The sequence below is a fragment of the Perognathus longimembris genome, chromosome 26 (assembly GCF_023159225.1).
Source record: "Perognathus longimembris pacificus isolate PPM17 chromosome 26, ASM2315922v1, whole genome shotgun sequence".
Classification (NCBI taxonomy): domain Eukaryota; kingdom Metazoa; phylum Chordata; class Mammalia; order Rodentia; family Heteromyidae; genus Perognathus; species Perognathus longimembris.
Window position 1 is genome coordinate 8,610,591 of NC_063186.1, and position 11,596 is coordinate 8,622,186.

Here is an 11,596-nt window from a genome sequence, read left to right on the forward strand (position 1 = left end):
TTTATTGTACCAGTACTGGGGTTTGAAATCACGGCCTAGGTGCCATCTTTTAGCGTTTCCCCCCTCAAAGATGGTGCTCTAGCATTTGAGCCACATCTCCACTTCTTTTTTGCTGGTTAATTGGGAGGTAGTGGCAGGGACTTGCCATCCTGGGCTGGCTTCCAATTGTGATCCTCCAACTTCAGCCTCCCCAACAGTTTCTAGAAAGGGAGCAGTTATGTCTAATCTGTGAAAACTGGAGAAGTGCTCACACACACTTTGGTCTTCACAAACTGAAAGCAGAAAAGCTCACTCCATTATGGTTGAGTTTCTATGCACTGTTTTCTTTGGGGGAGGGCAGAGGGGGAGAAGTACTAGGGCTTGAACTCAGGGCCTCATACTAGGCTCTGCTAGGCACCTAGTATGTTTAATTTTTTTTCCTGTTATTATTTTGCCAGTCCTGGGGCTTGAACTCAGGACCTGAGCACTGTCCCTGGCTTCTTTTTGCTCAAGGCTAGCACTGCACCACTTGAGCCACAGCGCCACTTCCGGCTTTTTGTGTATGTGGTGCTGAGGAATCAAACCCAGGGGTTCATGCATGCTAGGCAAGCACTCTATCGCTAAGCCACATTCCCCGCTCTGTCTCTGGTCTTTTTGTAGTTCAAAACTATCAGTCTAGCACTTGAGCCACAGCTCCACTTTGGCTTTTCAGTGACTCATTGGAGGTAAGTTTCACACTTTCCTGCCCAGGCTGGCATTGAACCATGATCCTCAGATCTGAGTCTTCTGAGTGGCTAGGATTATAGCTATATATAGGATTATACAGGATTATATCGCTCATACTAGCACCCAGCCCATTCTGCTTTGGTGCAAAGAGCAGTGTGCTGATGCAGGGTCTGGATCTGTGTGAAGGTGGTGGTGTGGCCTAGAATTACACCATCTTGTCAATCCTCTCCAACGGCCTGGTGTCTATTACTAGAATTATGTGTATGAGGCTTCTAAGGAGAACCCTTAAAAGACTCCTCCTACACGAGGACTGGGCTCTGCTGGTAGCTAATCCTGTCACTGTAAATCCAAAAAGGCTGGAGGTCCCTGTGCTAGCTCACAAAATTATACCAAAAAAACCAGCATTGGGGACTTCTAGCTCTGGGGCCCCTCTCTGCAGAAGGCCTGCACTCTATTTTCACTTTTACTGAATCTTGCTTTTCTATTAAAACAATCAGGGATGACCTTTGTAATAAACATTGTGAGATTTTTAGGATTAAAAAAACAAAAAATAGGGGGGAAAATGAGGGAGGAGGTTAAATTGGAAAAGTACTTGCCTTATATGAAACTGTAACCCCTCTGTACTCCCTTTGACAATAAAAGAAAAAACATTCTAATGGAAAGAAAAAAAGTCTCTTTTTGAAAAGCAAGCAAACAAACAAAACCCCAACCTCTGCCCCCCCGCCCCCGCCACAGGCCTGACTTAGATATGTTTTGCCCACCCAAGAATAAAGAGACATAAGACGGCCATTTTTTTTTAAGGTATTTCTTTTGTAAAGTAGCCAGATTTGGCAACTAGACTGAAAATTTTCCAAAATTCTGTACAAATGTATAATATACAAATATACACAAGGCTTTTGCCAAGAAAAGACATCACGACAACAAATGACAGAGGTGGCTTTGGTGTCAACTTACCACCTAGGGCATCTCAAACCCCCAGGGAGGAGGGACCACACGTAGGCTACACATGTAAAACACACTACATTACACTATGTACACAGAAGTATAAAAAGCCCGTTGTCCCCTCTGGTCTGTTCAAAGGCCCTCAGGTGGGAAAGGAAGGTCATTCACCAGATAACCCATATAAGGGAGGCTCCTTTAAGGTGAAAGGGGAGAACCCTGCAGAACGAAGAGGTTCACCCTAAAATTATTAACAGCACAAGGCATGCCCTTAGAAAGACAGGTGGTAAGAACAAATTCAGAAGATGGCTCGCTCCTTGTAGCTCCTGGTCATCTCCCTCGCAGCCTCACTCCATCTCAGTGAACCGGGCAAACATGGCTTTCCGGACAGCATCTTTGTAGGAATCAGCACCTGACAACCCATATGCACTGCCTTTGGCTCCGAGGCCAGCTCCTTTTAGCCGGACTTGAGCCTGGGGAAACACAAAAGATTGTTAGCAGCTGGCAGGGAGGGCGTGGGTTGATCCCACCTCTCATCTGGTCTACTTCTTACCATGCAGAACCACCCACCAGCAGACTGTTTGTATAACCAAAGATTTCTACACTGGAGAGGGTTAACAACTAGAATAAAAGGGCTAAGGACGGGGCACCCATGACTCAAGGTCAGTTCTCAGGCACTGGGATTAGGTCTCAATAAATATGGGCCATGACCAATTTAGGGATGTCTTTCATGGGTGAAAATGCTATGAAATTAAAAAGAAAAACCTTGCTGGGCACCAGTGATTCACTACTCTGTAGTCCTAGCTACTCAGAAGGCTGAGATCTGAGGATCTCAGTTTGAAGTTAACCTAGGCAGGAAAGGCTGTGAGACTCTTTATCTCCAATGAACCACCAGAAAACTGAAAGTGGAGCTGTGGCTCAAAGTGGTAGCCTTGAGCAAAAAAGTTCAGAGACAGTGCCCAGGCCTTGAGTTTAAGCCCCACAACAGACAAAAACAAAATGAAACAAAATATTTTTTTCCCTAGGGAGGGGAATGGAAGGCTCATAGTACTGAGGTTTGAATTGAGGGTTTCATACTTGCCTACCATGTGCTCTACCACTTGAGCCACTTTTGTCTTTTTTGTAGTTTATTGGAGATAAGACTCTCATGGACTTTCCTGCCCGGGCTACCTTCGAACCATGATCCTCAGATCATCCCGAGCAGCTAGGATTGTAGGTGTGAGCCACTGGAGACCTGCAGGTCTTTTCTTTTCTTTTCTTTTTTTTTTTTATAAAATAAAACCCAGACCAATCTCAGACTGATTCTCCTACATATGTGGTGAGAGTAGCTGGGATTACAGGCCTGATTTATTCTTTAAGATAGTCTTAGGTTTTGTATGGCTTAGCTTTAAACCAGTCTCTTCCTATTTCTACCTACCAAGTAGCTTAAGTTTAAAGTATGAGCTACTGGGTTTGGTTTTACATTTTAACTTTTTAAATGCATAAGCAGAGTGGATGGAAGACGAATGCCATGATTTGCACCTCTGTACACTAAGGTAAGGTGGCTATTGGGTTCCAGACCTTCTGGACACTTTTATCTCAGCTTATCTCCTCAACAAGCATATACACTCAGGACCCAACCGCGGACTCTGGCCCTGTGCTTACCTCAATGGGAGCTGTGATGCCTTGACACTTTCTCCCCAAGCCTGAGCCTTCCCGCCAGCCCATGGCCTGCAGCATCTTGTTGCCAATGTTACTGTGGTCAATGCCATCTTTGGTGGGTTGCTCGTAATTCCTGCCAGTGGCAAACACACAGTTACTTAAAACAGCTACAGCCCCAGCTAATGAACTGGAAAATGGTGCACATCACATACACAGTGCCAGCATCAAACTGCTTCTTGCGTTTGGGTTCTGGAGGTTCTGGAATGCCATACTTCTCTCGTCTTTCTGCAGCTCGATCTCGGTATTTCATCTATGTCGGAGAAACAACACTGTTAGGTATATGCAGAGCTCAATCTGTAATAGTTGAGTGTACCTAGACTTCAAGACTTAGTTATTACTAAGTAAATTTTAATCTGGAACGTGGCATTTAGTGGCTTTAAAATACCAAATGTTTTGTTTCCAGAGACCTAGACAACACTGCTTGGATGTGCCAGAATTATCTCATTGTGGAAAGTTTCTAATCCACTTGTTTATTTCTAATCTATAGGTCTCTGCTTGTACAACTACTAGCCTTTTCAACCACCAGATGAAGTGCTTGTCAACTGTTGGCATTACAGGCTTTTGTTTTTGTTCTTAGCCCTGCCTACTTCTTCCTTCTACATCACCTGCAATCATTTCATGTCTTGTTTCTTGGGTCTAATTTGTAGTTTCTCTTATTGCCTAAGAAGACTTCTCTGACTAGGAAAAATGGGACATTCTCCCCTTAATAAAACTTAGTGTGCATCACTTGTAAGCATTTGGGACCTGTGAATAACTTAGTCTTGAGGGTGTCTTCCTATTCTATGAACCTCATGAAGGATAGTGTGGGGGCTCACAAAATCCATATAGTCTGGTCTAACCTATAGGAGCTACAATGATTGGGTGACAAGTATGTGACAGATCCTCCTACACTGCCCCAGGAATGTGAAACTAAACTTTTCCAATATAAACAAAACAAGCCAGGTGCTGGTGGTTCAAGTCTGTAGTTCTAGCTACTCAGGAGGCTGAGATCTGAGTTCATAAGAATCTTATCTCCAACTAGTTACCAAAAAAAGCTACAAGTGGAGTTGTGGCTCAAGGGGTAGATTGCTAGTCTGGAGCAGAAAAGCTCAGGGTCAGTGCCTAAAGCCCTGAGTTCCTGAGTTCAAGCCCCAGGACCAATTAAAAAAAAATAAAAGCCAAAACAACTAAAGACAGATAGTCTAAGACAACTCTCCCTAGTGACACATTTCCCATTCACCTCTCTTTCCCTCAGCTCCAAGGCTTCCAGCTCCTGGTCACTCAGCCTGGATCTTCGATAGATGTCCATGTTTTGCTAAAAAAGAGTTACAGACAGCTTTAGAATACAGACCATGCCAGTATGAATTGCTACAACATTAGCACTAGCTTTGTTTTCTAAGGGCCAAAGCCCACCATGGGCTGGAACAACATCCTAAAAGGCAACCATTCAAAGGCAGGTATGTACTGAATATTCAACAAGTTAGGGCACTTCCATTATCTCAATGTCTCCCCTCCACCTTGGTTGCTCAGAGAAGCAAGCTCACCTTGTGTAAGTCTGAGAGCTGTTGATGCCTGACAAGAGCATCTCTGTTAGGGAACTGACGACGGCAAAGCAGGCAGGCCATCTTCTTCCAGTCAGCCAGCTTCTCTTCCTCACTCTCAAGTCTTTCCACCAGTTCTTCCTCATTGTCACTGTCCCCACTGTAAGCAGCAACCAGACCCCTCTAGAGACAAAAGAAGGATGAATCAGTGGATATGTACAATAGGAAGATAGCAAGAGCTATGGACCTAGATAACGTAATGTCAAATTGTATACAAAAAGTGATGCCCTTCTTGGGCACTGAGGATTGAGGTATGAAGCCAGCCCAGGCAGAAAGGTCCATGTGAGACTCTTATCTCCAATTAAAAAAATCTCAAAAACCAGAAGTGGTGTTGTGGCTCAAGTGGTAGAGTGCTAGTCTTGAGCACAAAGAGGCTGGGGGACAGTGCCCAGGCCCTAAGCTGAGGCCCAACAACCAACGAGGTGGGGGGGGGGGGGAGGAGGAGTGATACCCATTACTGTGTCATCCTTTAGTAGTGAGTAAAATTTCCTTAACTGTATGTGTATGGAGCAGTCAGGTATCATACTCCTGGCATCAATTGTCTTGGAGCTCAAGAAATGGGTTCTTAGATGACTGTTTTCAAACCACTGACCATGTACAAAACCCTCAAATACAAGAGAGCAGAGTATCTGTCTAGTAGACTAAGTGTTTTCCTTGTTTTAATTTTCTCTTTCCAGATCATTAAAACTTCCATACACAGATGCAATGAAAATTCAGGTTAGTGAGCTTAGGAAGTCAGACCTCCCTCACTGCCCCATCACACTTGCTCTCAGGCACAAAGAATAAAGCCTTGAATGTGGCTTCTATGTGCCCAACCTGCTCCAAATGTCCACCGACAGAGACTACACCCCATTTTAACTAGAAATGACATTAGCCAAGATGTAGTTGGGATTCAAATTACAGACAGGGTCTTTCAAACACAGATACTTCCTTACTTTCAGGGGATTTTCCTCATCTCCGTTTCGCACCAGTTCTGGGATGAGCTGCTGCCTTTCAGCTAAGGCTCCCTGGAAGGAGAACAAAACAATCATAAGCCTCACGCTTTGCCTAGGCTCTCCTTATGAAGTGTGGCCACTTCTGCCATTACCTTCTTCTCAAAGAGAGCAAAACCAGCATCTGCCGCAGCAGATTCTCTCCTTTCTTCTTCTCTCAAAGAATTAACCGGTTGAAAGCTGTTTTTAAAATTTTCTTTTTGTTTGTTTAAACTCTTGGCCCAGCGTTCCATGTCTTTGGCGATCTAAAGTCAAACAAAAAAATCATTTAATCCTATAATACTATTACATTAAACCATTAAGGACTTTATCTCAATCAAATGGCCCTATTTACAAATATTTCTACAGATAACTATCATATACTACCAGTCTTTAATAAATGTTTTTTGAAAGACTATAAACACTTCCAGGACATTTTTTCCCCTCTGTGGTATCAAACCCAGGTAAGCATTCTACCTTGGAGCTACATCCCCAGCCCAGCCTACTTTTTAAGAATCCACATAAGGCTAATAATATAAGTGTTAAACCCCAAAATGAAAAATTAAGCCATTCAATATCCCAAGAAAACATGTATGGGGTGCTATAGATGGGCCATACTTATCACCTGTTGGGCTGTTTTGCTCTTGGGTTTTTCTTTCTTCTCTTTCCCCTCTTTTGTGGGAGGCAGGCCTGCCTGCTGGTGGGCACTAGACTCTGCGGCTGGCACATAGGTCTCTTTCTCTCCATCCCAGTAAAGGTACTGCTGTGTTAAGGAATTGTAGTAGTACTAGAAGAAAAAATATATAATTATATTACTTTCTGTTATGTCAAACATTTTTTTTTTTGGTGGAACTGGGGATGTAATATAGGACCTTATACATGCTAGGCAAGTGCTCTACCCTGCAAGGTACCCCAAGTTCTCTGTGTCAAACATAAAGCCAATATTTTGTCAAAAAGGTAAGTTATTATTTATTTATCAAAAACAAGTTGGGTGCCAGTGGCTCATGCTGTAATCCTAGCTACTCAGGGGGATTGAGATCTGAGGATTGCAGTTCAAAGCTAGCCAAGGCAGGAAAGACTATGAAGCTCTTATTTCCAATTACCCACCAGAAAACCAAAAGTGCTGCTGTGGCTCAAAGTAGTAGAGCATTAACCTTGAGTGAAAAAGTTCAGGGACAGCACTCAGGCCCTGAATACAAGCCCCACAACTAACAACAACAAAACAAGACAGGTAACAATTCTTTTTATTCCTGCCACTCTCTCTTGATCACCAGAACCCCAGGAGTGTGCCTGGGATATGTCTTACAAGGAAGGGGTGGGATGGGAAATCAACACAGATGTTTACCCTCTGTAGCTGACTGAACTGAGAGGATCTGCCAGGGGCACACACTACACAAATGAGAAATAAGAAAACTGTACAGAGGTTGGACCTGCTCAGGAAGCTGGCACATTGTGCCTCACACTTCCCCCTGCCCAAACCACAAATTTTCAATGTCAAATTCCTGTTAAATATATTTACTTTACTATTCTATATATACAGCTCTTGGTCATAAATAGTTCTTTATTTATAGAGTGTTAAAGTTGCTTTTCCTCCCTAAAGCTTAGGTACAGTACCAAAAATAAATATCACTCCATAGATCTGCTAAATTTTAACCAGAATATATTAGGCTGCCAGGTACCAGTGGTTCACACCTATAATCATGCCTTTGCTATTCAGAAGCCCGAGGATCTTATTTGCCTGGGTAGGCAAATCAGAGTCCTAGCAAAAAGCTGGCACTGGAGGCATGGCTCAAGTAGTAGCACTCCAGTGATGAGAGAAAAAGATGAGCAAAAGAGCAAAGCTCTGAGAAATCACATACTGGCCACATATTGTGTGAATCTATTTATATATGTCTAGAATTTATCTATATATGTCTATATGTAAATCCAAAGAGACAAAAAATAGATTAGTAGTTACTGAGGAAGGGGAGCAGACTAGAAAGTGACTGTTTAATATGTACAGGGCTTCTCTTTGAGATGAAAATGTTCTGAGATTAGATAGCAGTGAATTCCACAACGTTGGGAATATTGTAAAAAGCAATGCATCTACATACTCTAAATGTTTAAAATGATGAATACTGCTATGTGAAATTCATCTCAATTGAAAAAACACATAATGAGCAAAACCACAATTTAAAACATCTAGCTATGTATTTACAAAATCTTGACAAAATTAAAAATATAGACGTGAGGCACAAGGGATCTTGCAGATGTGCTTGGAATGTATCCATGTAAATATTTAAAGAATTGCACACTTCAGTCCTATGCAGTTTTCTTTTTTACTGGTGGCTCACACCTGTCATCCTAACAACTCAGGAGCCTGAGATCTGAAGATCATGGTTCAAAGCCAACTTAAGACAGTCCTGTGCACATTTTTTGTTGTTGTTGATTGTGGGGCTTGAACTTTGGGCCTGGGCACTGTCCCTGAGCTCTTCAGCTCAAAACTAGTGCTCTACCAGTTGAGCCACAGCACCCCTTCCGGTTTTCTGAGTGGTTTTATTGGAGATAAGAGTCTCGTGGACTTTTCTGCCTTGGCTGGCTTTGAACCTCGATTCTCTGATCTCAGCCTCCTGAGTAGCTAGGATGACAGGTGTGAGCCACTGGCACCCGGCTGTACACTTTTGTACTGCACATGTAATATTCCTCAAAGTGTGTGTGTGTGTGCATGTGCGTGCGTGTGCGTGTGTGTGTGTGTGATGTGCCCATAATCCTAGTTACTCAGGAGGCTAAGATCCAAGGCAGGAAAGTCTGTGAGACTCAAAATTCCATCCAGTTAACCATCGAAGTGGTTAAATGGAAGTAGATCTGTGGCTCAAGTGCCAGAGCACCAACCTTGAATGAAAAATCAAAGGGATAGCAGCACCAGGCCCTGAGTTCAAGCCTAGTATGAGTACCGAATAAACAAATAAGTAAATAAATAAAGTACTAAAAATTACATCTTGGTGACAATGAAGAAGCTAACATTTCCCTAAGAGCTGGGGACAATGACACAGTGCTTGCCTAGTATGCATAAGGCTTTGGGTTCAACCACCTAGTACCACCAAAAATAAGATTAAGCTTACTCCTTTTGCATGGAAAGTTCACTTTGACTATTTCCTCTTGTGCCTCATAAATGTTCTAAGGGAAACTAAGACCCTTCCAGCAAGAGTGAAAAGGAAGAAAGTGTACTTACTTGTGAGTTGGGGTCATAGTAGAGCCCTGTTGTAGGATCATAATAATATCCTGAAGACTCATCATACTGGTATGTAGATGTGTCAGGTACAGCTACAAAGACAAAATCCAGCAACAATTATTCCAGGTAAAAAACTGATTTTATTTCAATTCTAAGGCAGTGGGATGCAGCAGGCCTTATGTTCTTCTTTTCCTCACATTCCCAAGTGTCCCTCTGACACCCATTTCAAAGGGAGAGAAACTTTTATTATACAAAGACAACTAGGACCTTCCAACTGTCAACAGCCCCATGAGGTTTGGCTTACCATATTTGGTACCAGGAACTACACCAGTAGGGGAAGCGGCTGGGGCCTGTGTACTTGTGCTAGTGCTAGGCTGTGCTTCCTCAGTCTGGAAAGAACAGCAGCTTCAATATAATTTCAACTGTAAAGTCTTTTAAGAGAACTAAAATACTGCAATCATCCAGGAAGAAGGGCTCCCCTAAAATACACTGCCGCCAAGGACCTAAGGAAATCCTTCAGCAAAACACATGCTGACAACTTTCTAAAGGTCAAGTTGAAGTATAAATATACCCATATTTGGTATTTCATACTTAAAACATATGCATATACATATAATAAAATTATTTTATTAATACTGTAAGACAGAACTAGGATGGAATGTGTATTATTCAATCCTGATTTGTGCAGCAGGAAATAATAGTATTTGCACATCAAAACCAAGTTTCCCCAAGAGTTATCAATTCTATATGTAAGAGGATAGGATTACCGGAGAGCCAGGTGGATTGGAGGTCTGATTATACAGCTGGGGACTCTGGGACACTACAGCTGCTGAGGTGGTGGTCACTGCTGTGCCTGATGATGAACAAAGGGGTTAGAGTCAAAGCAATGGACTGCAGTTCAACTACCTACCAACAATGCCTAATCTACCTTATTAGTATGTCAGCTTTTCCCTTTTTCTTTTCTTGAGATAATCTCCCTATGAAGTTCAGACTGACTCGGAATCCTTCTTCCTTAAGTGCTGGCATTACAAATCTGATCTATCCCCCAGTGTGCGCTCACTCTCTCTCACTGTAAACACATAGTGACAGCTCTGACTATGCCTCTCACATTCTTGCAGAGATATGGACTTGCAGCTGTGGGTCTTGTTAAGATACCATACCACATATTTCCTCAAGTCTATTTAAGCAAAAGGTACAAAGGAGATGAACTTTACTACCTGATGCAGATGATGAATCAGATTCCAATCCTCCAGTTTGTTGCTGATAAAACTGCTGGTACTCCTGTGAATACTAAGGAAAAGTTTGCCATTAAAGATGCTACTTGAAGAATAGAAGACAATAAAGATTGAAAACTGAAAGCTAGCCAATTCAACCTACCTGAGCATACTGGGCATAACCATCCTGGCCTGGTTGCAGGTAACTATAGTCAACACTGCCTCCTTCGCCACTTTGAGACTATGAAATGGCAAATAAACACAAAACAAAACAAGACAAACTGAGTGAACGCCAAACAAAGAAGGTAGGACTTTACCCTCCCAAACAAATAAACAAACAAAACAAAAAACTTCAAACAAGTTCCTTAAATCTGCTTCTGCAAATACCTTGGGAGAGATCACATTTGTGAATTTCAAGACTATACAACCAATTTGCGCAAAATGATTCTTCTTACCTGGGTAGATGACCACTGAGCAGCAGCTATGGCTGTACTAGCTACAGAAAAGGCGCTGACACGGTTGCCATCTGGAAGGACCAAGTCCCTAAAACCACAAAAATCCAACCATGTGATTCTGTCTCTGCATGCCCCCAATTAGTGCCTTTGTGCTGCCAAGAGAGCAGTCAGGTCTCAAATGGCCATGTTTCACAGGGGGAAGAATCTTCCTAGGCAAGCTCCTCAGTGGGCAAGTGTCCCTGTATTATTACTGCTCTAGTTCACAACTGCCATTTAATAAGGCATCTGTTAAATGAACAATGGTGCTAACAAAAGGGAAATTTACAGTGTTAGACCAAAGTACTAAATACATGAAGCTATTAGCATGCCCTTTGGGAAGCTAGGAATATTGCTGGATTATTACAATACACCACAGCAGTTTGCTTGCTCTAAAACATGTTCTCAACCCATCTGTCATCCTGTCTTTGTCTTGCTCTGAAAAGAATTTCTGGCAACCATTAACTGACTACACAGGATAGGAGTGAACAGGCTATTAGGAAATACAATCATCTCCCTCCTGGTATACAAGCAGAAAGGAGAATGCCTCAATGTTGACAACATAGGATTGGGGTACAGTTGACAAAGCATCTTTGAAAAAGTGTGCATAAGTAATAAACTGAAATAAAGACAATAAAGCTACTCACTTTCTGGCACTTTTTGCAAAATCAACCCCAATAGTTTTCCCATCAATTTTCAAAGGAGGATGTAGACTCTGTAATATCTGAAGCAGCTGAGAAGCATCCTGAAGGGCGATATAAAGAAAAGCAATTTTATCATTGTT

The 11,596-nt window shown here is 42.4% G+C and overlaps 1 protein-coding gene across 2 annotated transcripts in view; it reads right to left on the minus strand.

The window, feature by feature from the left end:
- Positions 1 to 1,471: 1,471 nt before the first annotated feature.
- The window catches only part of Rbm5 (RNA binding motif protein 5), a 29,043-nt gene continuing 18,918 nt past the window's right edge, over positions 1,472 to 11,596 (minus strand). Inside the window, exons 11-25 of one of the 2 annotated variants that reach the window (XM_048334768.1) lie at positions 11,460 to 11,557; positions 10,777 to 10,864; positions 10,485 to 10,562; positions 10,325 to 10,397; positions 9,875 to 9,960; positions 9,412 to 9,496; positions 9,108 to 9,199; positions 6,522 to 6,683; positions 6,013 to 6,162; positions 5,861 to 5,932; positions 4,869 to 5,048; positions 4,565 to 4,639; positions 3,498 to 3,595; positions 3,289 to 3,418; positions 1,472 to 2,117 (exon numbers count right to left, since the gene is read on the minus strand). In XM_048334768.1, the coding sequence (XP_048190725.1) occupies positions 1,992 to 2,117; positions 3,289 to 3,418; positions 3,498 to 3,595; positions 4,565 to 4,639; positions 4,869 to 5,048; positions 5,861 to 5,932; positions 6,013 to 6,162; positions 6,522 to 6,683; positions 9,108 to 9,199; positions 9,412 to 9,496; positions 9,875 to 9,960; positions 10,325 to 10,397; positions 10,485 to 10,562; positions 10,777 to 10,864; positions 11,460 to 11,557 (1,593 nt within the window). In that variant the 3' untranslated portion in view covers positions 1,472 to 1,991. The remainder of the gene's footprint in view (positions 2,118 to 3,288; positions 3,419 to 3,497; positions 3,596 to 4,564; positions 4,640 to 4,868; positions 5,049 to 5,860; positions 5,933 to 6,012; positions 6,163 to 6,521; positions 6,684 to 9,107; positions 9,200 to 9,411; positions 9,497 to 9,874; positions 9,961 to 10,324; positions 10,398 to 10,484; positions 10,563 to 10,776; positions 10,865 to 11,459; positions 11,558 to 11,596) is intronic. The other variant, XM_048334769.1, reaches the window with a different exon arrangement.